The sequence below is a fragment of the Halichoeres trimaculatus genome, unplaced genomic scaffold (genome assembly GCF_033239565.1).
Source record: "Halichoeres trimaculatus isolate MK-OKI-2021-1 unplaced genomic scaffold, fHalTri1.1 fHalTri1_scaffold_11, whole genome shotgun sequence".
NCBI classification, from domain to species: domain Eukaryota; kingdom Metazoa; phylum Chordata; class Actinopteri; order Labriformes; family Labridae; genus Halichoeres; species Halichoeres trimaculatus.
The window spans coordinates 33149948-33176310 of record NW_027437189.1 but is presented as its reverse complement, the minus strand read 5'-3'; the positions used below and the strand labels follow the sequence as shown (position 1 = coordinate 33176310).

The window sequence follows — 26363 nt, the reverse complement described above, 5'->3', positions numbered from 1 at the left end:
GTATTTTAAAGTACCATAGGGTGTTGCACTCCTGATTATGTTGTGCATATTGTGCATACAGTAACAAAGTCCTTTAAAAAAAATAATAATAAAAAATAAAATAATAATAATAATAATAATAATAATAATAATAATAATAATAATAATAATAATAATAATAATAATAATAATAATAATGCACAGCAGTGAGCTTATTGTACGTACTGTTTTATTGTCTTATTTTGAAAGAGTTACTACCGGAAATCTTACGATAATAAAACAATAAAAGCATAAAAAATGCAAGGTTAGAGAAAGTAAGGAAGGAATTCACACACATGATTAATAACATTAAAAATTCACAACGATTTAATAGCCATAATGTCAAAATATATCTGAATCCCAGCCAATTTATGTGTGATAAACGAATATTTACTTTACTTTGAAAGTTTTCACACGCATTGGATTTATTTTGGGCTAACTTGACACAGGAAGTCTGCCGTGGTTGACAACACGTCTCGAAGTCAGGCACACAGGTTAACGGACCACAGCTATTTGGTCGGTGTTTGTTCATGGTGGGTGTGGTCAGTTGATGCTCCCCCATGTCGCAGGATAAACCTGAGTGTTCAGTTTGCAGATACACACGTTACCACACGCTACCACAAGAAACAGAGGCTGGACCACGTCTCTGCACAACTTCCTGTTTGTGGAACACACGGTTGTCTCTCATATCGACTGGACTTGTGGAGTACCCGTGTCCTACTTAAGGCATTCATTTTAAGAAAGGGGGTAAGCTATCGCTATTGTCGTTGTGATATTTTGAGTTTGCATGTCACTCTATGTTGTTGCATGAAGAGGCTAGCTGCTGTAGACCACATCCGCCTGGTCTTTACCAAGACAACGTCTGCCTGTCGTTTGAAGCGAGTTCAGAGCTCAGGGTTGCTGATAAAGACCCCGGATCTCTGTAAAACTTGTTACATCGAAACAGATTCTGTGAGGGGGGTTGTTTCAGCATGTGCCCCAGCTGTTGGACTCACATCTGTACGCTCCTATCTGTGGACGAGCTTTTCTGATGTCATGACGTTACAAGAAGATCCCAGTGCCTTTGAGCTGAGGTGTTCGTAAACTGTGGAAGTGGTCGAGAAATACGTGGGTTACTCAGTAAACATGCAAAGACATTAGGCTCATTGAGATCATTTCAGTACAACAAGGCTTATTGGCTATTAAATAAACCCATTCATTTAAGGAAAGAAACAACAGGAGGAAAGTTACAGTTACAGTAGGCTGACGACTGCTGCAATATGCATGCATGCATGCTGACCTGGGTCTATTGTCTCATGCTTTCCCCCCTGTAAACTTGATAAAACAGACATTTAGTTACAACAAAAACTATTTTCTGTGTGTGTGTGCGCGCTGCCTTTTACTCTGTGTACCTGACTGAGCATAATTGTTTTCTTCTCTCCAGAATCAGCACAGCAGGAGGCACCACGTCAACTTATTTCAACCATCTACTGCATGACTGATCTGACGCATCAACTCCTGGACCAGTCCAAAGATGGACTAGCCATACCAAGTCCTCTGCCCCTCACCTCCTTACTGACATCTACCTGCAGCAGACGTGATGCCAGGTGGCTGGCAGTCTGCAAGAAACCCAATATGGCGCCTCTTTCTGCCGTTCCGCCACCGCCAGGAGCGAGTGGTGCTGTCCCGCAGCGAGAGCCTACCAGGGGAACAGGTTCTAAAGATCACAGTCACAGAGACTACCATAATTGAGGCAGAGTCAGGGGTGTGGAACTGGCGGTCATTGTCATATCTTGGCCTCTGGTACTTCTTTAGCTTCTGCACCCTGTTCCTTAACAAGTACATTTTGTCTCTGCTAGAGCGGGAGCCAAGCATGCTAGGTAAGAAGGAGTTTTGGGAGTTTTGATAAGAAATAAGGAGAAGAAGTTTATGTGCTTAGTAGAATCATACAAATTCAAACATGTTGATTCAGGATTTGTAACTATAACGTCTAGCTACAACATAAGACAAAAAAGGTGAAGAAGAAGAAGTTGGAGGACCACTGAACTTGTCAAAGGCCTTGTCCACGTGTAGCTGTGTATTTACCAAAATATATCCCCTCATTCGTTTTTAAAAATACTTTCATCCATACATAACTGGAAAATCTGCCAATAAGTGCGGTTCAAAGCATGCCAAACCCGTATTTGGCAGTGTTTATCAGACATGAAACTCGTGCCAGCCAATCAGGATGAACCCCTGTCATTCAGCATTAATATCCAAACACTTAGTTTCTGGACGTATCCATGAAGCCATGATACTGGAGTTTTCTTAAATCTTCACTTTGGCCAGAGTTTTCAAATAACATAATTTTTAGTTACGTAAAACTGTGGTTTTGTCTGGATGACAGGTCTGAACATATGAAAAGATATGGGGTTTCCAAGATACCTGGCTACATGTGGACATGGTCAGAACTTGTTATGGTCCTTTAATGTTGGAAAATCAAGGTCACATTGTCACTTCACTCTCATTTTGCAAATTTCAGCCTCTTAGGTTTTCATGAACTAATTGGCTTTTTTTTTTTTCATTTTTGGAGACGGTGACCTTTTTATTTTGCTAAGAACCCTGTTCTAATGCATCAATTTCTTAACATATACAAGGTTTCTGAAGTATTTTAACACATTTATGATCTGTTTTTGTTTTGTTATTCTTTAAAGAAAGAAAATCGAGTTGTGAACTAAGAAATTGTTTTAAGTAAAATGTATTAAAAGAATTGAGAACAGGGCTGCACGGTGGCGCAACGGTTAGCGCTGCAGCCTCACAAGAAGGTAACCGGTTTGATTCCCAACTTGGCCGGTGGGCCACACTCACCAGGTTAATTGAGCACTCTAAATCAGGGGCTACCTTACAGGAAATGAGTGGCATGAAGGGCTACTTGTCTAAAACAGATGTCCTGAACAACATTACACAGATCACTTTTCAATAGCACTAATCATGGTAGAAGTGGTAATACTATGTGAAGAGACTGCTCACAGGTCAATGTTAATTATTTCACAATTATTATTAATGAATTACACAACAACGATGGTAGGAAGTAGCTCCATTGTGACCAGTGCTGTTATTTGGAACATGTCTATGTAGTTCTTGGGGGCGCCCAGGTGCCCATGGGCACTGTGTTGGTGACCCCTGCTCTAAATTGTCCCTAGGTGTGAGTGTGTGTGTGAATGGTTGTCTGTCTCTGTGTCAGCCCTGTGATTGGTTGGCGACCAGTCCAGGGTGTATGTACCCCGCCTCTCGCCCAATGACAGCTGGGATAGGCTCCAGCCACAGGCGACCCTGAACAGGATAAGCAGTTCGGAAAATGAATGAATGAATGAATGAATGAATGAATGAGTTGAGAACGACTTCAATGATTCACATACTGACTCCTGTGGCTTTAGCATTGTTTTGGTTTCACCCTCCAGGTGCGGTTCAGATGCTCTCCACTACTGTAATAGGCTGCCTAAAGACGTTAGTGCCCTGTTGCCTGTACCAGCACAAGTCCAGAACCGAGTACCCTCCCAACTTCATCATGATAATGCTGTTTGTGGGGCTCATGAGGTAGGTCTCTCTCTTTCTGTAGCTCTTTCTTTTAATGTATGTATAATGGAAAGTTTTTTTTTCTCACCATCCTGCAGATAAAAGTGGACTCATCTTACACTCAGGTTTTGGTTATTCAGTATTCTCTGTAACAGACTGTGCCACTTGTCTGTAGTGCATCCCTCATGACTGCAGTTGGTTTTGATTTACTGCCACGCTGCCAGGGAGATGAAAGATGAGAGACATTCTTAACAAAGTTGCACAAAAGTAGGGTAAGCCAACCATCAATCAACAAAGGCAAAGGTATGACGCCTGTCTGAGAAAAAAAAAAACAGAATCAGGGCAGCAGGAACTTGGAACAACTCTCAAACAGCTTCTAAGTTTCTATGGCTGCTGTCCTGTTAGCAAGCTGTTACTGTTTAATCACACACTATGGTAAACTACACACACCGGATAAACTCAAGGCTGTTGAAAAATAGTTTGAAATATTGACATAAATGTTTCTTGATTTTAAAACTAACCAACAAATATCTAAAGTACAAATCTCAAATTACTGTGAAAGATTAAGATGTGAAGTTTGAATATGTGATTCTCAAATTACGTGAAATAAAATAACTCAAAAGGTTGGCATATCCCTCAAAAAAACCCAGTCTTTTTCTATAAAATTTGTCCTCAAGTAAAATCACACTGAAATATCAAATCACCGACCTGGTTAAAGAGGCTGCACTGTGGTGCAGTGGTTAGCCTGGTTGCCTAACAGGAAGAAGGTTTCTGGTTTGATTTCATCAAACACACAGGTGCTTGTCTGTGTGGAGTTCGCATGTTTACGCTGTGCATGTGCAGGTTCACTCCCGCTTTTCCCAAAAACATGCTCACCTGACCAGGTAGATTGGTCACTCAAACTGTGAAAAGCAAAACGGCATGGGAAAAACTAAAAACTACTATTTGTTGCAGATCTGATATTAGCTATTGTCAGTTTTGTACAGTCAGGTTAGTGCTTTTATAAGAAGCCTTGATGTAAGACAGATTAGATCAGATGATTTTGCTATGTTGTTATTTTCCTCCAGAGATGATGAGCGCTGGTGGTTACTCTAGTGTTTATTTATGATTCAAAGTTGGTTTTGTCTTGTGGCAAGTTCTGTGGCTTTAGCAGCTGAAAAAAATGATTTTCTTTCATTAGCTGTGAAAGCCTTTAGCTAAATGAAGAAGAGCCTCACATTGGTTTTTGCCTGGAGCCTCTTTTATTTTTTAATTAGTGATAAGTACATATAAGTGTTTTTATAAGTGTTGCTTAATTATAAGTGTTTGTTGCCACTCCCTCTCCACACATAGTGTTGTGTGTGTTCCTTCCAAACAACTCAACTTTGGCATCATCTGTCAACAGAATATTTTGCCAGTAGTGCTGTGGAACATCCAGGTTTTCTTTTAAAGGTCCCATATTCTGCTCCTTCTCTGCACTTTAATATGGATCATTGATGTCTTCATGAAATGGTAGTAACATGTTTTGGTCCAAAAAGCCAATAAATCAAGCACAGCAGCATTGTTTCCAGGCTCTCATAGCCCCTCTGTTCAGAACGCTCTGATTTAGTGGGCGTGGCCTTCATATGTAAATGAGCCACCGCTGATACCGCCCCGCTCTTCAGCGTCACTAAGAGCAGCGCCACAAGCTCCGAGTGCACAATGTTTAGAAAACAGCCAAGCTCATTTACCGTAACATTTCAGGCTAAAACAACAGGCTAACTGCAGCTACAGTTAGCATCCTGAAGCTAACACAGAGACAGGGGGGACACTGAGGAAAAGCTCTTACATCTGCTCCACAGCACGCAGCATTTAAAATACTCACATTTCCAGGGTCCCAGGTTTGTTGGCAGATGGTTGGTAATGCGTCTGGATTCAGGACCAGTCTATTCGCTAGCCCTCTGTTGTACTGTCCAAAGTTGGAAAAGCAGTCAGCCGTGAAGTGACTAGCATACACATGCACACTTTTACTGAGTGTAGCTGGAACATTTCCTTCATAAATGAACTCTAGCCACTTAGTCTTGTCTTTTTCCGAGAGGGGAAGCTTGAGCATGGAACTATGTGGCTGTTTACAGCCAAAAACAAAGCAGTGATGGCTCTTCTTCAACTTCAGCATTCTCCTCCCCGCTGCTGGAGAGATTTTTTTCCAGCAGCAGGGAGGGAGTTCGGGGGTCTCTGCTCCGGTGGACCAATTAGGTCAGACTTGCTCCTGATTGGTCAAAAAGGAAATCGCTGATGTCGGCAAATCCCAAAATCCAAACAGCTTGTTTTAGGCCAGGATTTTACATTCACAAGCATTACTAAATACAGGTTTTGTCATTAAATATCACATTTTGTGGGCTGGGAGGAAAGACTAAAAGACTTGTGATTTTTGCACAATATGGGACCTTTAAAGGCTCTGTGGTGTCCTCACATAAACTCCATTCTTGTTTAAATGTAGATTCATCAACAGAGATGTTAGCAGCTGGCACTCAGGATATTTCTTCACCTCATGGAGCATTCTTGCTGTGTTCGTGCAGCCTTCTTTACCAAAAGGCTATTCATAGGGAGTTTAGCAACATTAATGCTTTCGAAGATACTTCTGTAAGCCTTTACAGCTTTGTGCAAGTCAACAGTTCTTAATCGAAGGCCCAAGAGCTCTTTTGTGCAAGCCATGGGTCACATCAGGCGATAAGCAGTAAACTCATAACTGATGTGTGCTTTTTATGGGGCGGGGCAGCTTCAGCCAAACGCTTCCTATCATCACATTTATTGGACTCCCATGCGGCTTACTCCTGATTTCACCAATTAGCTCTTGAAGAGGTCATCAGCCACCCTGTGCTGTTAATGTTTACATGCTGTGTTCAACAAAAACATGAAAACATGATTGGTTGTGTGGTGTGAGTTTAACAGACTACTTTGTTGTGATTGGGCCAAAGACCAGGGCCTGGTTCCTCGTACATGGCTTAAATAAGCAGAGCTATTGCCAGCAAACATTTTGGAGGAGTATTAAAATACAAAAACATTAAATCTGTGAAGCCCCAACACCTCAGCTGTAGTGAAGCTGAGACAAGCAGCTTGGCAAGGGATTGTGGGTCAGTTAAATGCATAAGTATCAAATATTCAGGCCTATCTATGCATTCACCTCAGCATTGTTTATCACGCAGGTGGAGTTAAATGTTATTGGATGATGTCATTGGTAGCCTTGTTAGAGCCCAATTTCTAACAATAACCCGGAAAGGTAAAAAAAAGTGAATTGTTACTGAAAATTTAATGTTATAAAACCCAAAATGTAGTAACTGACCCAAAATGTGACAAGTTTTTACATTTTGGGCTACAATTTGTTTCATTTTATAATTAGCATCTTGTTACATTTTGGGTTCTTTTACATTTTTTAACATTGTTTTTAAGGTTGCTGTTACATATTGGGCTCTAACAAGTGCACCTGTGCCCACTGGAGTTTTTGTATCCTGTTTGTTGATGCTGTGAAAACCTTTTCCATTGACCAAGTCTCCCTCTTTGTGGCCAGAGGGTGCTTGAATGGGAATGTGTGGAGTCCACTGTGCTGATAACATTAGGAAACTCTGCATAAATATACAAGATACATGCTTTTTTATAAAATCATAGAAATAAATTTTATTTCTGTTAGTGGTTATATTAGTTTGCATTGGGTACCTGCTATTCTATATTATAGAATTCACTCTTAGGTGGCCAGGGAATGTAATGAGGACATTTATAAAAATATTTGGCAGATGTCACACTTTAAAGTCAAAACACCACAGCAAACACCTGCTTTGCTGATGTTCTCTGCATCCCCAACGCTATATAAAAATGTGCCACTCGCAAAACAACACATTGCTACTCGCAAAGTTTAAGTGACAGTAAGTGCCGGTTGCGCGGGGAAGTACTGGCAATATATGGTCCTATCGGTTTTTGCAAATAAGCAATGCCTCAGCAAGTGACATGGTAACGCTCATACAACTAAACATCAGAAATTTGGTCTCCCTATGAAATGAGGCGTGGATTATTTTTGCCCCCAAATCTGAGGGTTTTTAGATCTAGGTTCCTGGCAGAAAAATAGACTTACATACTTTTCTTCTTTTGTGATCCATTGTAACAAAGAAAACCTGTTTTCTCCTCCACTCCATTCATGAGCGCCTCTCTAAATCCACAGCAAACTTTGTTTGCTCGGTCTTACTCTCCATTGAATCTATGTGGAAACTCTGCTGGCCTATTTGTTTTCTTTTTCCTGCACAAAGTTTCATCTGTGAAACCTTTGTCAAGCAAATGGTCTATGACCAAAACATTGAGACTAACACCTAACTTAGAGCCTCAGTAAAAGGCACTGAAACAGGCATGTAAAAATGCAAAACATTACCCTAATTTATTATTTTGATCAGTATGTATGTGTAACATTGTCAAAATACATTTTTGTCCCTGACTGTGTCTCAATTCAGAAAGTTTTGAAGGGGCAATGTCTCCTTTGTCTCTATGCACGCAGCTCACAGTGGTCATTTACTGCATGTAAGGAGACAAAGTTGAAAAGTTGAAAAAAAGCTAGAATATGCATTTTGCACATTTGGACCTTAATGAGGTTTAAAGTAGAGCTACAATATGCAAAAGCAAGAAGAGGGAGTGCAACAAAAAACATTTGGAACTTGTAAAAAAAAATAATAATAAATAAATAAAACAGGTTGTTTATCAGCTGATCAGAAGTTTAAGACCACAGGCTGTTAAAGCCAAAATCTGCTCAAAATGTTCATTTTCTGTCAGGTATTCACACGGTCATGCCCTCCTGATGGCTAAAGCTAAGAAGCTGTCTCTTCTTGAAAGTGGTCAAATCATCGAGCTGCATAAGTAAGGCCTCTCACAGCGTTCCATTGCTGCTGAGGTTGGACGCAGAAAGACAGTCATTCTAAAGTTTCTGAAAGATCCTAAACTTTAAGGAACAAAAAAGTCAAGTGGTAGACCCAAAAATTACATCCGCGTTGAGTCAGAGGATCCCATTGGCTGTCCATCAAGACACAGGGTGGTCCTCAACCCAAATTAAGGCCCTTACTGGTGCTGACTACAGCACAATAACCATCAGACGGCATCTGCTGGAAAAGGGTTTCAAAAACAAAAAACAAATTCAAAGACCTCATCTCCTTCAACGCCACAAAACTGCCTGTTTAGACTTTACCAGGGAGCATCAAACATGGGACATTTGGAAGGTAGATTCTCTGATAAGAAAAATGTAATCTTGACGGTTTAGATGGCTTCAACGTTACGGGCATGACGAGGAGATCCCACCTGAGATGTTTCTACCCGGCACAGTGGAGGGGGGTCTATCATGATCTGGGCTTTTTCATTCAGTGAACACTGGAGCTTCAGGTGGTGCAGGGTGGTCAAACAGCAGCTGGTTACGTGCAGATGTTGCAGCGGGCGTCCTTCATGACTGAGGGCCCTGGTTTGTGTGGTCACAGCTGGTTTTTCAACAGGACAACGCTGCAGGTCACAATGCTGGCTTGATGAAGGACTTCTTCAGGGAGAATAACATCACTCTTTGGACCATCCCACATGTTCCCCTGATTTAAATCCAATAGAGAACATTTGGGGATGGATGGCGAAGGAAGTTTATAAAAATGGCCGTCAGTTCCAGACAGTTGATGCCCTTTGTGAAGCCATCTTCACCACTTGGAGCAATGTTCCCAAAAGCTTCCTGGAAACACTCTCATCAAACATGCCCAAACCAATCTTTGAAGTGATTAACGAGAACGGTGGAGCTATTCATTACTGAGTCCTACTGAGAAAAACTTTTGTTCTGGTTTGGAGAGGTTTTTGTCATTTTTAAGCGATGGTCTTAAACTTTTGATCAGCTGATGAACGGCCTGTTTCAGTTTACTTGTTGTTTTCAATAAATTACTTTTTCTGAGTGCTTTTGTCACACTCCCCCTTTATGTGTTAGCATATTGTAGCTCTCCTAAAAAACTCAGTAAGATCCTACTGTGCAAAAGGTAAATTCTAGCAATTTTTCAACTCCTCTTAAGATTTTGATCAGGTCTGTACAGTAAAGTTCTTTCCACAGTAGTGGTACATGCAATTAGAAAAAAAAAAACCTGGGAAACTTATAATATATCACAATTTTATGCTAAATATTGAGAAAAACAAAAAATTGTGATCCTTTTTTTATACTATACATTATTGTAGATGTTAGATGTCATGGTTTGTTGTGTGATATTTTATGTGTGTGTATGAATTTGAAAAAAAATGTTGAAATTGCACAGCATGTCCCAAAAAAGATAATAGTATGGCAATTAAACCTAAAACATCCCATTAAATCTTTAAAACAACCCCCAAGAGTGGTGTTTTTGAATCCAATTTTGAAGATAACCTGTTTGAAACTGCACAGTTGCTGTTCAGTAAGGAAACTCTTGATATCATTTCTGTGTCTGTGTGTTAGGTTCACCACCGTGGTGCTGGGCTTGGTAAGCCTGAAGAACGTGGCCGTGTCTTTTGCAGAGACAGTAAAGAGTTCAGCGCCCATCTTCACTGTCATCATGTCCAGGCTGATTCTTGGAGAGTACACAGGTAACTGCTTTATGTTTTTCTCTCTGGGGGACAGGCTGTAAAGTTCAAAATATCCTAACTTAAAGGGATATTTCAGAGACACAGTGGTCTAAAGTAGCAGGTTTTGTCTGAACCTCGCTAAAAACCTTCTACTCTTTGTTTTTTTCACCTATTGGTACCTGTTCAAACCTGTTAGACTGGTACAGGGAAACCAGGTCAGTGGGTTTGTGAGATCAAATCAGGTGACTCTTGTTATTGTTGTGCTTGCTGTTGCATGCTAAAGGTTTGCTGTTGCACTTGTCCTGATTTGGTGGTTTGAAGGTTGAATATAAAATCTGATTCCTTGCAACATTTCAAACAAACACTGTTTCATTTTGAGAGTTTTAATTTGACGTATGTTGAAGTTGTACCCATTCCTTAGAAAAAGGTTTCAGTCTGCATGCATTTATACAGTGAAGACAAGAAACCTTGTTTTTTATGTGCTTTGTCTAAACAAATCAGACCAACACCTTTAATCCCTTCAGCTCTCAAGTGATCCCATCCAAACTAGATGCAAAACCATATCTCTACTAAAGTTTCCAGTTAGGTGTGGCATCTTGGTTCAAAGAGTGTCAAGTCCAATTCTTAATCACAATGACCCGATTCAGGCCTCACTGACTGTAAAAAAAATGGACATCACCTCGCATGGCTTTATATACACTCTATGGGTCAATTCATTAAAATATGATAAGATCTGATTGGGTCCAGTGTAAACTGTAGTTTGGCTCAGGTGTCGGCAGGGCGGTTAGCATCAGGCTAGCATAAACACACAGAGCGCAGCAAGTGAGCCAGGTGAGCTCATCAGAGGACACACAGGTTGATGTTGCAGATCAAGGTGATCCCATCAACATGGACGAGCCAGTGTGCAGCAACAAAACAAGGCAACAGAACAAACTCACGTGCCTACCTAAAACACAACCACCCAACCCAGTTTTCCAGCTGGGGAAGAAACTGCACCTGCAGATGCAGAGCCTTCGTCCTGACAGTCAACACTCACTGAGGCGTTTGATCAACAAAGTAAAAACAACAGAACAGCGCAAGACACTGTGTGCGCTCACTGAGAGTGTATTCTGAACGCCCCAAACAGAGACAACTGGACTGTTTATAGTTTGGGATGAAGCTGGTGAACAGTCGAGTTGTCTCGGTTTGGAGCGTTCAGAATACAATCTCTGTGAGCGCACACTGTCTTGTGCTGTTCTGTTGTTTTTGATGTTTGACCTGGATGATGAGAATTAACTTGGACGCAGAAAGTGTAGTTCACTACATCACAATAGAAATCTGCACTTTTTGTATTTAAGTTTTTATTCAACACAAAATTAAAACATGTTTTGCAGCTGAACAAAGTTACATTCATTTTTCAGAAATAAGGAAAAACAGTAAGACAAGTATAACATGTTGTTGTCTGACCATTGTTATAAAATGTGGAAATAATAATAATAATAACAGAGATTTTTGAAAGAAAATTAAAACAAATAAATAAATAAATAAAATAAAAAAACAACTTTTGTTTTGAAAAACAGAATGTCAGGGGTAGTAACACAATAAGAACTTTGTCATTTACATTTAAATGCATGTCTATGCCCCTTCCCACACAAAATGAAAAATCTTTTCAGGTACATACCTCAGTCTCAATCAGGATAACTGCCCAACAGTGAAAGAGTGCAAACAAGTCCAAACCAAATCTATTTCTGTGTAGACATATGTCCAAGTTTGCGGTTATCATCAAGTTTACTTAAAAACTGATGTGTTAAAGTATAATTTGGGTGGGGAAAAATAAATAGATAAAAATAATAATAAAATAAAATAAAATAATAATAAAATAAAATAAAATAAGTAAATCAACCTCAACAACAAAACTCATTGTACTGCAGACCATAATCAAATTAGAGAATTCATAACAGAAAAGAAAACCTGGAGGGTTGGGTGTTTAAGCCCAGCTGCTTGCGTATGTTCTTAGATCAGAAAGACTTGTATTGACAAGAATAAACTATATACAATTGAATAGCTCAAAAATTAAAACAAAAAAAAAAAAATAGCAAACTCTCAAAGAGAAGAGGGTTACCATGTCCATATTTTGGATGTAGTACAGTTTAATAAAGATGCATAAGTAGTCCAAGGTTTCCAATAATGTTTCAACTTTTGTTGTTTAAGCCTTTAAGTAAAAGTGAGTTTCTCCATCATGAAAATATTGTGAATTACATCAATCCAGTTTTCTACTGTGGGGGCATGTGTTGACAACCATTTTCTAGTGAGTGCTTCTTTGTTTGATATTAGCAGAATATTTAACATATATCTTTTGGAAAAGCCTTTGGTGTTGTCTGGATGTAGACCTAGATAGAGGGTTTCAAAATTAAAAGGGATTGGTACTTTGAGCACCTTTTCTGTAATATTTTAAACTTGAGTCCAGTAGAAATGCTGCACTATAATACAGATTTGAAACTTAACTACAGTTTTTGCCTATTTTAATGGATTTGTCTTCTGTTTGTTTTCTTAGGATATTTGAAAGTCATGGCTATTCCAATTACTACTGTAAAAAATACTCATGAGAAATAAATGGTTATTGCATTTGAAAGAGTGTGTTGCATTATATTATCATTTATTAGTGGTTAATTTGCTCTGAAAATAATAATATCAATAATATTGTTTATTGTCAATAACTGTGGGACAATATATCATCCAGCAAAATCTGTTATCATCCCAGGCCTACTCTCATTATATGGCAGAGTTTCTTGTATAGGACTGTGGCACACCTCCACGCCAAAATAAAAGCAGCCATGTCTTCTGAATTATGATCTTTTCTTTTTTCAGATTTTTCAGATGTTAATTATATTGCACATGGTTTAGTGTGCGACTAAAACTTTTAAAAACACCACAAACATTTTTTTGACGCCACCCAGAAGCAAACAGTTGTCTTTCAGAAGCGCATCATCTCTGTGTGTTCTCGTGTGAACAAACTCACACTCATGGTGGGATCATATCATGGTCTAAACCAGTAAGAGACAGAGCTCAGGCTGGTATTTGCTGTTCATAATTCTCAGCTCTCTGCATTGTGCACGGCGGAGTTCGCCCCACTGTGCACACAAGGCGCAGTTCCCCGCTTACTATAATCATTTATCAGTGTTTACAGATGTGCATTTTCTGTGGGTAAAGCAGAAGCGCACTCATCACTCTGTTGCTTTAAACTTCATCCTGATCAGTTTGTGGAGTCTTCTCCGGCTTGTCCAGGAGTCAATTTTCTACTCTCTTTAGGACAGAAGTCTTAGTTTGTCTATCTTTCCTCTCATTCTTTAAAAATAAACAAATGAGTTTTCCTCCAGCTTTTGGTGATCTAACCTGAAAGCCTGCCAGCTTTCATACCACTGTTACCAATGTTACTATGTGCCTCTGTGCAGGGGTGTGTCCAGACTTTCACTCTGGGGTGGAACAATATGGGCAGTGGCTTAGGTGGCTGGTTGGGGGGGTACACACATACAAATTATGATTACCATTTGTCTTCACCCTCTGCTGTAATAACGATTAGTTAGTATGATTGTGTAATTATTATAATCCAGTGTGTGATTTTAGTGTAAAAATGTATCATATATTAGTGTGCATCAGCCAGTCTAATAAATTCAAAATACTTTTTAAGCCCAGATAAAAGACAGAGCTGACTGTAAACCGTGCCATTAGATAAGGCTAAACTATGTTTGTGTTAAATTAATAATTCATCTATAAAGATTTTAAGTTGTGTTGTGTCTTTATAGGGTATTTGTGTATTTACTTGGTCGGGGGTGGGCCCTGAGTTGGAAAAGGTTGGGAATCCCTGCTATACTGAGTCACAGACCCATCACTCATGAAGTGGCTAGTTGTCAGGCTGGGTTATGCAACTTAATGTCCTTTAAAATCGTCTCAGTGTGTCCCCTACACAGCTTGCTCATCATGCCGGAGGCTGTCTGAAATTGTTGCAAAACCCTGGACCCGCTCATGTGTGTGTGGGCTGCACTCGTGTGGATGGTGGCCTGTTAGCAGCTTCCACCAAAATGGAAAGCCTGGATTTTTCTGAGAAGTTAACATCCATGTTTTTCAGAGACATCCAGGTGAAATGATGTCTTTTTGGCCTCTGAGCTGCTCAGTCTGGTGTAACCAGATGAAAGGATGTTTGGCAAGCGAATCAAGTTTCTAGTTCTGGGTCTGCCCATGAACCCCCTTTAATTTTTTTTTTTACAATACAATGCCCATTGTTTTGTTTGTTTTTTCTTTAACAAAGTAGTTTCTCAGAAAGGATCTGGATGTTTTCATGGTTAATGCAGGCACAGGAGTCACTTCCTTTTGGTTCTGTGACGTAGAAGGGATGGAGGTGTAAAAACTGTCCCTATGAAAGTGTAAGTTCCATTTTCTTTCTTTGATTTACTGCTCATGGAGATAGTGGTAAGGGAGGGGAGACCAGACTGGCACACCAAGTTTGCTTTGACAAAAAAAACGAAATAACACTGCGGTTTATTTAACACTGGGGAAAAGGGCAGGGGAGCAAACAAACACAAGCTCCTCCCAGACCGTATGGTCTCTATACCGCTGTGGAGTTGGTGTCGTCCTGGGTAGACAGAGAAATGACCTGTCAACAAGTATCACCATACAGGTTTTTCCTCATTACTTTTAGTCATTCTTTTACGTTTTCCCCCCTCCTCCTCTTCTCCCTGCCTTTCGCTGTTTTCTTCTCCTCGTCACTCAGCACCCTCTAACGCCTGATTTGCCACAGTGAAAAGAAAGAAAGAAAGAAAAAAAAATTGAGTTGTGTTTTTGGGCTTTTAAAAAATTACAGCTAACACTGGCAAATACAGAGCAATATGACGGCGTATTAGGGCCACTAAAGAAATTAATTAAATAAATACATTTTTAAGAAAAAAGTCCAAATTTTAGAGTTTCTAAAGTCGCAAATTTACGACTTTAGAAAACTCAAAATTTGTAAGTTCCAAAAGTGGAAAATTTCTGACTTGATAAACTAGTAAATTTTCTGGTTTATAAAGTCCCAGATGTTAGTTGATGCACAAAGGATGCCATGCTTGAGAGATGCAGATGTGACAAGCTGAAAAAAGCTAAGCTGAAAAAAAAAAAAACAATTGTAAAATTGAAGTTTTTTTTGTGACAGATATGAAAGATAGATGTTTTTTCATGTGTCTTTCTCCGATCTATTTTTTCATCTGTGATCTACCAAGAAGTCTGAGTGGACGATAAACTGTAATCGATTGCTCTGGTCTCTGCTGCAGAAGCACAAGTTCTCCTGTTTACTTTTTTTCATTCCTTCTTGTAAATGCTCCTGAGGAGGAAAGTTCAACGACTCTTTTTTGTGTCCTGTTGAACCACATACCTCATCTATCTCATCCATCTGTATAGCTCAGAGATGTTACCATCTATATCCCTGCATCTGCCCGCTGCATTGAACTTCTTGTCGCATAAACGCAAACACCTCCTCAAGTCCAGTGTGCTGCTTTCTCCTGATCAGCCCCATGGCACGACAGCGTCTTTTCAGAGTCCGACTGCTTTTAAAAATGCAATGACTCTGGGCTAAAACTAGTAGTATCTCCTCATTGCTGAGACCAACTCGAAAGTACAATCTGATGAGGCTGTCAATTCGGTCCATCTTGCAGTGAAGTACATAACAACCTACACATTTGGAGCCACATGTGAATCTTTGTTAAATCTGAATTTACTGGTCTATAAAGTCGTAAAATTACGACTTTATATACTAGTAAGTTTTTGAGTTCAATAAGTCGTAAACTTGTGACTTTACAAGCTCAGAAATTTCTTGTTTTTATTTAGAAAATTTCGAGTTTAATTTTTTGAAAATTATTATTTTTATTTCTTTAAGTGGCCCTAATACACCGTTGCAGAGCAACATATTTACTGTGTAAAAGATAAATAAATAAAAGTTGAAGAGCATTAAGGGGCATTTTTAACTCAAGTAGAAGACCAATCAGATGTAGTGATGTGCTGCTGGCAGGAGCGAGTGTTGCCTTTCTTACAGAGATGCCCTTGTAGCGCTAAAGAAAAGAAAAATTCTCCTGTGTTTTTCGTGGTGGTTGTGACGTTATTTTTCCTGACTCTCAGTGTGACAGAGACAGTGTGCCTGTGTGTGTGTGAGGGGGCACGTGTTTGTATGTCTGTGTATGCATCAGGGCAGAACTGTGAACTCAGAGCAGAGGAGAGCTGTAGCATGTAGAGACAGAGCCTGCAGGTCTCCAGAGCAGGCCATCCAACTCCAGAGTACAAGTAGAAACACTGACTTGGGGGTTCACAAAGATGCCTTCCAACAAGGGGGGTTAATTATATAACAAGTAAAGCACTCAGAGAGCACAGACCTCCAACAAGCACTTTGTGATTGTGACTCAACACTTCAGTCCTACTTTAATGTTATACTTCCTTTCAGCAGACTGTCTACCACAATTTGGTGTTAGTTGCAGGTTTGTAGGATAATTTGTTACCTGACAGTGATGAAAATTTGAGTTCGGTTTATCAGTTTAATGTGAGTTAACTCTAATGTGTGATCTCTGTGCTTTGTAAAACGTGTATCATGTTTCTCAGCTGACAGCGTCTCAGTGGAGACATCAGAGTCGCAGCCCTTTAAAAATCTTTGTTTCTCCTGTTTGCTCTTCATTCTGCAGGACTCTGGGTGAACCTGTCCCTTTTCCCCGTCATGGCTGGCCTGGCCCTCTCCACAGCCACTGAGATCAGCTTCAACATGCTTGGTTTTTGTGCAGCTTTGTCCACCAACATCATGGACTGGTACTTAAGCACACAAACAAACTGCGCCACAGCAGTATGACCGTCATGTAACCATTTGTCTTTTGTTTCAGTTTACAGAATGTATTCTCCAAAAAACTGCTTAGTGGAGACACATACAAGTTCAGGTAAACAAAAAAGGGAAAAAAAATTAACCTGTGGGTTTTACTTAATTTTTAAATCTCTCACTGTGAACTAAAATCTCTTGATTTTTTCAGTCCTCCAGAACTGCAGTTCTATACAAGTGCAGCTGCGGTAATAATGCTGATACCTGCCTGGTTGTTCCTACTGGTATGGCAAGACAAAATTACTCCAACTATTAAATTATCATAAAAGTTATTGAAAGGGACTGTGAGGAGTTTCTAAGTGATCTTAAAAAAAGATCACTTCTAGATATATGCCTGTTAATTCACAATTTGAAATGAGATTATCAGTGCCAGTCCAGTTTTTCCTTAAATGCTACTTCCTGATCAGGTCGAGCAGGACCGGATTGATTTATGGCACGTCTTAGTCTCCATAACAACACCATGCAGACTGACAAAGTTTAGCAGTGAGAAGACAAACCTGTGATTTTCTCTGCTAAAAATGATTTCTATGATTAATTTTGTAGTGATGGTGGACACTGGAGCCTAACTGTCAGACAGAAAAAGGACAGAAGAGCAGAAGAAAGAGAAACAGGAGAGTGATAGAGCACGAGCTAAAGGCTAAAACACATGCTAAAGGCTAAAACCCAGGCTACAGGCTAAAACACATGCCGAAGGCTCAAACAATAGCTAAAGGCTAAAACATAAGCTAAAGACTTAAACACATATCAAAGGCTAAAAATTGAGCTGAAGGCTAAAACAAGGGCTAACGGGTAAAACATGAGCATAAGGCTCAAACATGAGCTAAAAGCTAACACAGGAGCTAAAGTGTGTGTGCTAATGTTGATTCCAACCCACAGTCAGCAGTTATTCGGCAGTGGTCTGTTCAAACTTGAGAGTCTATCAATAAAATGAAGAGTGAGGTTACGTTAGCTCTGATTGGTAGATGACTGGCAGGACATAACCAGGATTCACTAACGTTACACATTACAGACCTGTCTTGGAGCTCCAGGCTGTGAGTAATGTTAAATACAGCTGGCTACTAGACTACAGTATACACTAACGTTTGCTTGATGTCACATTTCAAACTGTAGCGCTATGTAACTCTTGGTAACTCCACTTTATTCCAAAACAAACACAGGCCTTGTTAAGAGTGACATCTTGACGTGGGTGAGACTGGGGGCCAAAAGGTGTTGCTGCGGTCCATTTCAAACAGAGCTCTTCACAGTCTCTTTCAGTATTTATGTCAGAGAGTCATCTAGCTAGTGTTTGTTGTCATTTTTTGTTACATTTATTGTCATAAAAAATGAAATAATTTGAGAAATATGTATTTTGTGTCAATTATGTAGTAATATTTATGCTTGCAGAAATATCTTAAACATTTTTTTGTCTCTATATTAATTCATGTAAGATGATATGGCATGACGGATAGTCACTGATGATTTTATAAATGGTGGTCACGCTCTGTTTTCACATTTGCAGGATATTCCAGAGAGTGGGAAGAGTGGGCAGACAATCATCTTTAGCCAGGACATTATCCTGCTGCTTCTTTGTGATGGCTCCTTGTTTCACTTACAGAGCGTCACCGCCTATGCTCTAATGGGACGGATATCCCCTGTGACGTTCAGGTAACAAATGTGCACAAAACTCCTGACTCTAATGCCCTTTAACAGGGAAACAGGAAGTGTTCACAGTTTATTCCTGGCCTTTGAATGCGCTAGCTTGTCACTGGCTTAAAAAATGATAATAAGAAGAAGTTGTTTTCTGCAGCCAACACTTACTCGATGGCAACAAATTTCTTGTTTGCATTCACAGGGCTTTCACATTATCAGAACAGTTGTTTCAAAAATGTAACATCCAACATCTCTCCCTCAGTGTTGCCAGCACTGTCAAACATGCCATGTCCATCTGGTTGAGCATCATCGTGTTTAGTAACCAGATCTCCATCCTCAATGCCACTGGCACCGTCCTTGTGTTCATGGGGGTCTTCTTTTACAACAAGGCCAGACAGATCCAGAGGAAAACTTTACAGGCCATGGCTAGTGAGCAGAACCATACTCAAGCACTCCAGGACCAGGACTTCAAAGCCACTGAGTGTCGATGAGAAACCACAACGTAAAACTAAGTGACTGCTTGATGGGATCAAATAGCTCTGATTAATAAATTTGGCTGTCAAGAGACAATGCCTTGATATATGTGACATCATACAGGTGATATAATGTATCATGTGTGTATGCATGATAAAGGCCTCAGATACCATGTCTTTACTTTGTACATTTACCACTTTTGAAGAGAAGCGAAAGAGAAGTCACTTTTTAATAAACAGAAAATCTGTTTCCATGAAGGGTCAGGGTAACGTTTTCAACTTAAAGTAAGTTTTGTTGACTGACTTATGGAGTCCAGAATCTGTTTCACCAAGCCATTGTTCTTATAGTTTAATGCTTATTTGTGCTTTACATGTTAATATTTGCTGGGTGTGACATCTGATCAAAAGTTGACAGCTTTGTGGGCAGATCTTAACTTATCCAGAATGCATTTAGGAATTACTGAGATCTGATCTCTAGAGGACATGTTTTGAGGTTTTCAGGTAGTCATTTGGCAGGATTTTGAATGGCAGCCTATGGTTTTAAAGAACTAAGCTGAAACAGGATTGCACAAAATCACTAGGTTCTACAATGTAAAAAAAACTGTAAAATAAAGGTAAATCATTTGCAGTAGAAATTTCCTGCAACTTTACAGTGCATGTACTGTAATTTATTTTTACAGCATATCACTTTATACTGCATTACAGTATATGAACTTGAAATAACGGTTGAATACTGGCAACCCTGCTGTCAGTATTTTACTGTTATTTTACAGCAATTTTTTTTTTTTTCATGGTGGTGTTTTGTAACCGTGAGTGATGAGGGAGCACAGTGGATATTAGATGCTGCTAAACATTGAGATGTTGCGCATGGGGCACAGGCTGTCTGCGCTCCACATGGCATGGACAGGCTATCTGCGCTCCATATGGCATAGACCAGCAGTCCGAGCTCAACATGGCATGGAATGGCTGTCTGTGCTCATCATGACCAAGAATGGCTGGTTGTACTTTACATGGCACAGACCAGCAGTCAGTGCTCCACATGGAAAAGACCAGCAGTCTTGCTCAACATGGCACAGACCAGCAGTCTGTGCTCCACATGGAACAGACCGACAGTCTTGCTCGACATGGCACAGACCAGCAGTCTGTGCTCCACATGGCACAGACCAGCAGTCCGAGCTCAGCACAGCATGGAATGGCTGTTTGTGCTTATCATGGCCAAGAATGACTGTCTGTGCTCATCATGTTTAGGACGGCTGGCTGTACTTCACATGGCACAGACCAGCAGTCTGTGCTCCACATGGCACCGACCAGCAGTCCAAGCTCAACAAAGCATGGAATGGCTGTCTGTGCTCATCATGGCCTAGGACGGCTGGTTGTACTTTACATGGCACAGACCAGCAGTCTGTGCTACACATGAAACAGACCAGCAGTCTTGCTCAACTTGGCACAGACCAGCAGTCTGTGCTCCACATGGCACAGACCAGCAGTCAGAGCTTAACATGGCATGGAATGGATGTCTGTGCTCATCATGGCCCAGAATGGCTGGCTGTACTTCACATGGCACAGACCAGCAGTCTGTGCTCCACATGGAACAGACCGGCAGTCCTGCTCGACATTGCACATACCAGCAGTCCAAGCTTAACATGGCATGGAATGGCTGTCTGTGCTCATCATGGCCCAGAATGGCTTTCTGTGCCTCATATGGCACAGATCAGTAGTCTGTGCATGACATGGTATGGAATGGCTTTATTCACATATTGCTAAAGACACTATAAAAATTGCTGGGTACATGGGCCAATGCCACATGGAGCACAGACAAGCTACCTGGTGCCACATGGAGTACTGACAGCTGGTGGATGCAGGCCAGGTCATCGAGCACAGACAGCCGGTGCTCCCAAGCACAATATCTCAATGTACAGCAGGGTCTCATATCCACTGTGTTTCCTCCTCACTCACGGTTACAAAACACTGCAACAATAAAAATTATTTTGCTGTTAAATAACGTGGAATATTGGCAGCAGGGTTGTGAGTATTTAACCCAAAATTTTACTGTGCTGTATTTAGATAGAACTGGATTATACTGCTAGAATTTCCTAATAGATTTTCAGTAATTTTTTACACTTTAGAGTGGACTGACAAACCCCCCCCCCCCCTGACTTACCTGTGGGCTCCTTTTTTGAAAATGACCAAAAAAATATATTTTACACTACAGCTAGCTTTTCTTTTTATAATGACTGCAATGAGTTTGAAATAAGTTGAAACTGGAATGAGTTTTGTATTCCATGCCTGCTTGGATTTGTAAAGCTTAAAATAACACATAAAAAGGGGCATGGGAATGCTGGGTGAGGAGTGAAAGCTGTTGGCTTCTTTCCAAACATTGGAACAGCCAATTCAGACCAGAGTTGACTTCTTAGCTGTTTGTGCCTCTGATATTTTCATCAGGAACATTTTTGGCTCTCTTTTTGGTTTAAGACATTTACTGGCTGTTCAAGAAATCATGTTAAATTTATGTTTTACAGATTTGAGGTTTCGGACATTGATGGATGAAAACTGACTGAACTGAACCATGCTTATTAGCAAATTAACTCATTCCATTTTTACTTTGTTGGACATTGTTTTGCCTGTTGTACTATGTTTGGCTACATTCCACTAGCTCTATTAGCTTTTTTAGCCTGTGTAACTCACAATAGATGCATATACTGTGAGTAATGAGTCGTAACTATTTCCATCCCTTGACTGACCCTTGGTTTCAGATGCAATCACTTCATACTCTAGAAACCAACATGTTGACTGATACTCAATCTCAACTCAAGAGTTTAAAAAAGGCAGCCTAGTTAGTGACAGGTGGTGTCGCCAAGACAATTTTATTTTATTTTGCATGGATGTGTGATTAAACAGCAATGCTCAGAGCTGTCCACTTTGGATTACGATGCTTGCTCGGTCTCATGTTTAATTTTAAATGTAAATGTTTGGGGTGAGGGGAAGCTCAGGGTGTCCTTGGATTTTCTGTAAGAAGTGACTTCTGTGAGCTTGTTGTCTTGCTGTTAAGAAATATGTTGACTCATTTTCTTCTGTGGCACAACTGCTTCCTTTATATGACCCATGTCCTCTCAAAACTCAGACATTACTAGAGTGAATGTTCATAGATATGGAATGTGATCATAGTCAAACTCATTAGCAAATCAAAATTTTATACTGAAAATGACAAGAAGGTAACACATCAGAAAATGTACATCTCAATTATATGCCCATTTTGAGTCTGGTTCCAGCAATATGTTTCAAAAGAGTCAAGACTGTGGCAACAACTGCTATAAGAAGTAACCAGGTGAACAGCGCAGAGTTATTAAAGATAACTGGTTTAGTAACATGAGAGGGTGCAATACAAGCCTCCCAGAAAGGCTGGGTCCTTCTGAAGTAAAAACACTTGAGAAGCTTGAGAAAAACTAAACTGATGTATTAAAAAGAGTTTTTCAACATGAAACTGTAAAACAAACGATCCAGGTATCACATCATCTACAGTATGATCAAACAGTCAGGACTCAGGTGTGATTATCATGGATTTGGGATCATCAGGATGAAATGTTTTATGGTTTATTAAATGATACATTTACATTGAAAGGACAAAATTCATTGGAAATAGATTAGAAATTGGACACTTCTCGTTTCATGTTCAGCATCAACTTCTTAATCCTTCCAATTTTGTTTCCCCCCCCCCCCCCCCCCCCCCCCCCCCCCCCCCCTGAGTCCTTGTTGCAATCCGAACTCGTGGTGTTTGAGAAGTCAGGAGGGACTTTCAAAGATTGCCAGTTTAAATGAGCAGCTCCTTTTCAAGCCAGACTTTTATCTAACACATCAGATTTTTCTTTCAATCAGAATTCATTTTGGGAAGCAGAGGAATTACTTATGTCATAACTGAAAGCTTCTGTGTGGAACGAAATGTACCCACAGGAAATGTACAAACATCTAATTTATACCTGAGTGAAGAAAATGTATACTCAAATTTAAGTTTATTATTTAATAAATCATTAAAACTTGTCATCAAAAGTTAAAATCCTTGGTGGAAGGAGATGCATAAGCTATGGGTAACCTGAAATTATTTAAGTTCTGCGTCAATGCCCAACAATATAAAGTATACTGATTTAGGAATAAAATAAGAATCCCAGTGGACGACTTCTTTTTTATCTTTCAGTATTCTTTTTTTCAGCAAGTCAATACTAAACCACATTTTGCACATGTAACAGCAGTCTGACTCTTTAGAAAGGCAGTATGTGTGTTCAACTGGTTTTCCTGCTGTCCTGCCAACCATGTTTCTAAGAGTACAATGGAAAAAAAAAAGGATGTCAAACTGCTGAGTGCCTTAACTGCTTCAAACAAAAATGTGAGATGGCTGCAAAATATGTCATCGGTGGCATCAGTTTCACATTTTTCAAACATGTTGCTGGCATTAAATGAAAAATTGGCATATGGTTATCCTCAATCATCAACTTTTCTCTCAGATTATTATTGTTATATGCTGTCTCTACATATCTGAGACTGAATAAGAGATTTTAATGCTGTGCATATCTTCACACTCTGTTCCTGTTTTCTTTTTCCTTCCAGACCTGACTGATGATATTATTTGACTAACATAACCCTCACTGCACTATAATGTTTCACAAGTCTTAATGACAGAAAAAGTACCAGACTTGAAACAGGCACATGTTCCTGAGATTTGAAGCCTTTCGGAGGCTCTACCAGCCAAAACTTAGCAGCCTGATGGGCTGTTGACATGTTTTTAAATGTGTGAAGCATTTGAAAAACATACTGCATTCTAAGAATGCTCGTGCTTTTACCATGGACTGTTGTTGGTGTCTGTAGGGCTGTGTGTACCATCATTTTCATGTTGTTGAGCTAAATCTGACTTTTCTTGGGTGCTTGCCTTAATCGCAGGGATGTCATTTCTAGAGACGGGGGGCTTCTCTGAATCAGTCATCCTATTGTTATTGCTTCTTGAAATCATCTGCTATTTATTTGAGAATGGAGTAAAAATAATTCTGTGACCAATTATAAATTTGCTCTGTAATTTACCTTGTTTGTTGTCCGTGTGTTTTTAATATTAAGGAATGTGAATTTCCTTTAACTTCCACTACATATTACATTTTCTTTTATTTTACCTTATTCATCCATTTTCTGAACCACTTATCCTGTTCAGGGTCACAGGTGGGTGGAGCCTATCCCGGCAGTCATTGGGCGGGATGTACCCTGGACTGGTTGCCAGTCAATCACAGGGCTGACACAGACAGACAACCATTTACACACACATTCACACCTACGGACAATTAAGATTGTTAAGTTACCCTGATGAGCATGTTTTATACTAAAAAAATCAACATGTTATGGAATATGAAATATTTATATAATAATTTAGAACATTTGCCCTTAATTCTCCAACTCAAACAACCAAAAGGAAAGTGTTATCTGCACAGACAGTGCAGTCTTATAAAACCAGAAGATCCTGTAAGTTAGATATCAAATTTGTCATCCATTAATTTTTTTTTTTTGCATTCTGACCATTACTGATTAAAGGTACAATCATCTATCAATCAATTTTTGTATTGGGCCAAATCAGAGCAAACGTTATCTCAGGATACTTTCAAAAAACACAAACAGATCTGTCAACTTCAATAACGTGTTATTATTAGAAACCTAACATCAAAATAAGAAGTCTTATCTCATCTTAACCCATTATGAGTACAGACCTTTGCAGCATTTAGAGGAAAAAACTCCCTTTTAACGGGCAGAAACCTCAGACAGAACCAGACTCACGTTAGACAGACATCTGAGCAGATTGATGGGGTTAGAGAGACACAGGCACAGTTCGTAGTTTGTAGCAATGATTATGGTAAAAGTATGGGACCACAGCAGCAGAACAGCCACATCACTGATCCAGAGGAACCTTTGCGACAAACTCAGAGCCTCCCAGAGAGGTGTATAGTCAGTAACTATAACAGAACATTAAGACTAGAAGTTAGACTGGCAGACAGAGAGGGAAACAGGAGCCCTGTGTGTCAGTTCCCCCCAGCAGTCCAAACCTATAGCAGCAGAACTAAGAGCTGGTTCAGACCTGATCCAGCTCTAACTATAAGCTTCATCAAAAAGGAAAATTTGGAGTCTCCGACCAAAAGTAGAGACCGTGTCTGTCCCCCAGACCTCAACCAGTAGGTGATTACAAAGAAGAGGAGCCTGATAACTAATGGCTCAACCTCCCATACTACTTTTAGAGACCCTAGGAACAACGAGCAGACCTGCATGTTGAGAACGCAGTGACCTAGACGGATAATATGGAACAATGAGCTCCTTAAGACAGGATGGCTCGATGCCATTATTATCATTTATTCAAGAGCAAATTGGTTAAAAGAGGGAGTAAAAAGGGATGTTGTGGTGGGATCTGACTCTTGGACATCGATTTTATTCAGATTCAAAAATGTTGGTGGTTATCTTTTACAACCTGTCAGATTTAAACAATGAAAAAGCAAGTAAGAGATTAAGATCCTGTTTGTGACACCAGTCTGTGGTCAGATGTATCTGTAAACTTGACTTTCAGACACAGAGGACTTAAGAGACTCTGATGGATTATGCAGATAGTTTAAACTCGATAGAGGAGGAAATCAAAACACAGAGGAGTGCAGTGCAAATTCAAGTCAGTTCTGTTGGACCATTCCTTATTTGTCATATATATATATATATATATATATATATATATATATATATATATATATATATATATATATATATATATATATATATATATATATATATATATATATATATATATATATATATATATAAATTGATGAATGAGCATCAGTACAGACTCAGAAAAAAATGATCCACATCTTAAGCAGATTGATTTTGTTAAAGTCACAGCAGTGGATGAAAAAGAACACGCAGCAGCTGTATTTATTGACTTACAAAAACAGCTGACTCAATAAATCACACTCTGCTTCTACAAAAATAACAGTTTTTATAAGAGGTGTTGTAAGATAACAGTTAAAAAGTTATTCCAAAAATACAGTTCAACATGTAAACTGAATCTGATATCAGCAAAGTTACCTGTGGTGTTCCACAAGGATCAACATTGGGACCAGCTCTATTCATACTCTATCTACATTACATTTAAAGACTCTCAAATAAGCTGATATTTGTTAAGTTTACAGATGACGCATTAATTAGAGGACATGAAGTTGATAAAGATAAAAATATGCTTTTATCGAAATAAAAATTCACTTAATGAGGATAAAACCAAATTTATAGTGTTTGGT

The 26363-nt window shown here is 39.6% G+C and overlaps 1 protein-coding gene across 1 annotated transcript; it reads left to right on the top strand.

Annotated features, from left to right (window-relative positions):
* The first annotated feature begins 476 nt into the window (after positions 1 to 476).
* Positions 477 to 22467, top strand: LOC141798916 (solute carrier family 35 member E2A). The gene is made up of 9 exons (XM_074680858.1): positions 477 to 765; positions 1442 to 1877; positions 3438 to 3573; positions 9992 to 10119; positions 16776 to 16896; positions 16968 to 17021; positions 17112 to 17184; positions 18459 to 18604; positions 18852 to 22467. The coding sequence occupies exons 2-9, from the start codon at positions 1598 to 1600 to the stop codon at positions 19078 to 19080; spliced, it is 1167 nt and encodes a 388-aa protein (XP_074536959.1). The 5' UTR covers positions 477 to 765; positions 1442 to 1597; the 3' UTR covers positions 19081 to 22467.
* The last annotated feature ends 3896 nt before the right edge of the window (positions 22468 to 26363 follow it).

Excerpts from the sequence above, each read along its gene's own strand:
- LOC141798916 (XM_074680858.1), top strand. The coding sequence starts at position 1,598 with ATGCCAGGTGGCTGGCAGTCTGCAAGAAACCCAATATGGCGCCTCTTT. Across the intron at positions 10,120-16,775 it reads GATTCTTGGAGAGTACACAG|GACTCTGGGTGAACCTGTCC; the intron begins GTAACTGCTTTA and ends TTCATTCTGCAG. Across the intron at positions 17,185-18,458 it reads CTGCCTGGTTGTTCCTACTG|GATATTCCAGAGAGTGGGAA; the intron begins GTATGGCAAGAC and ends TCACATTTGCAG.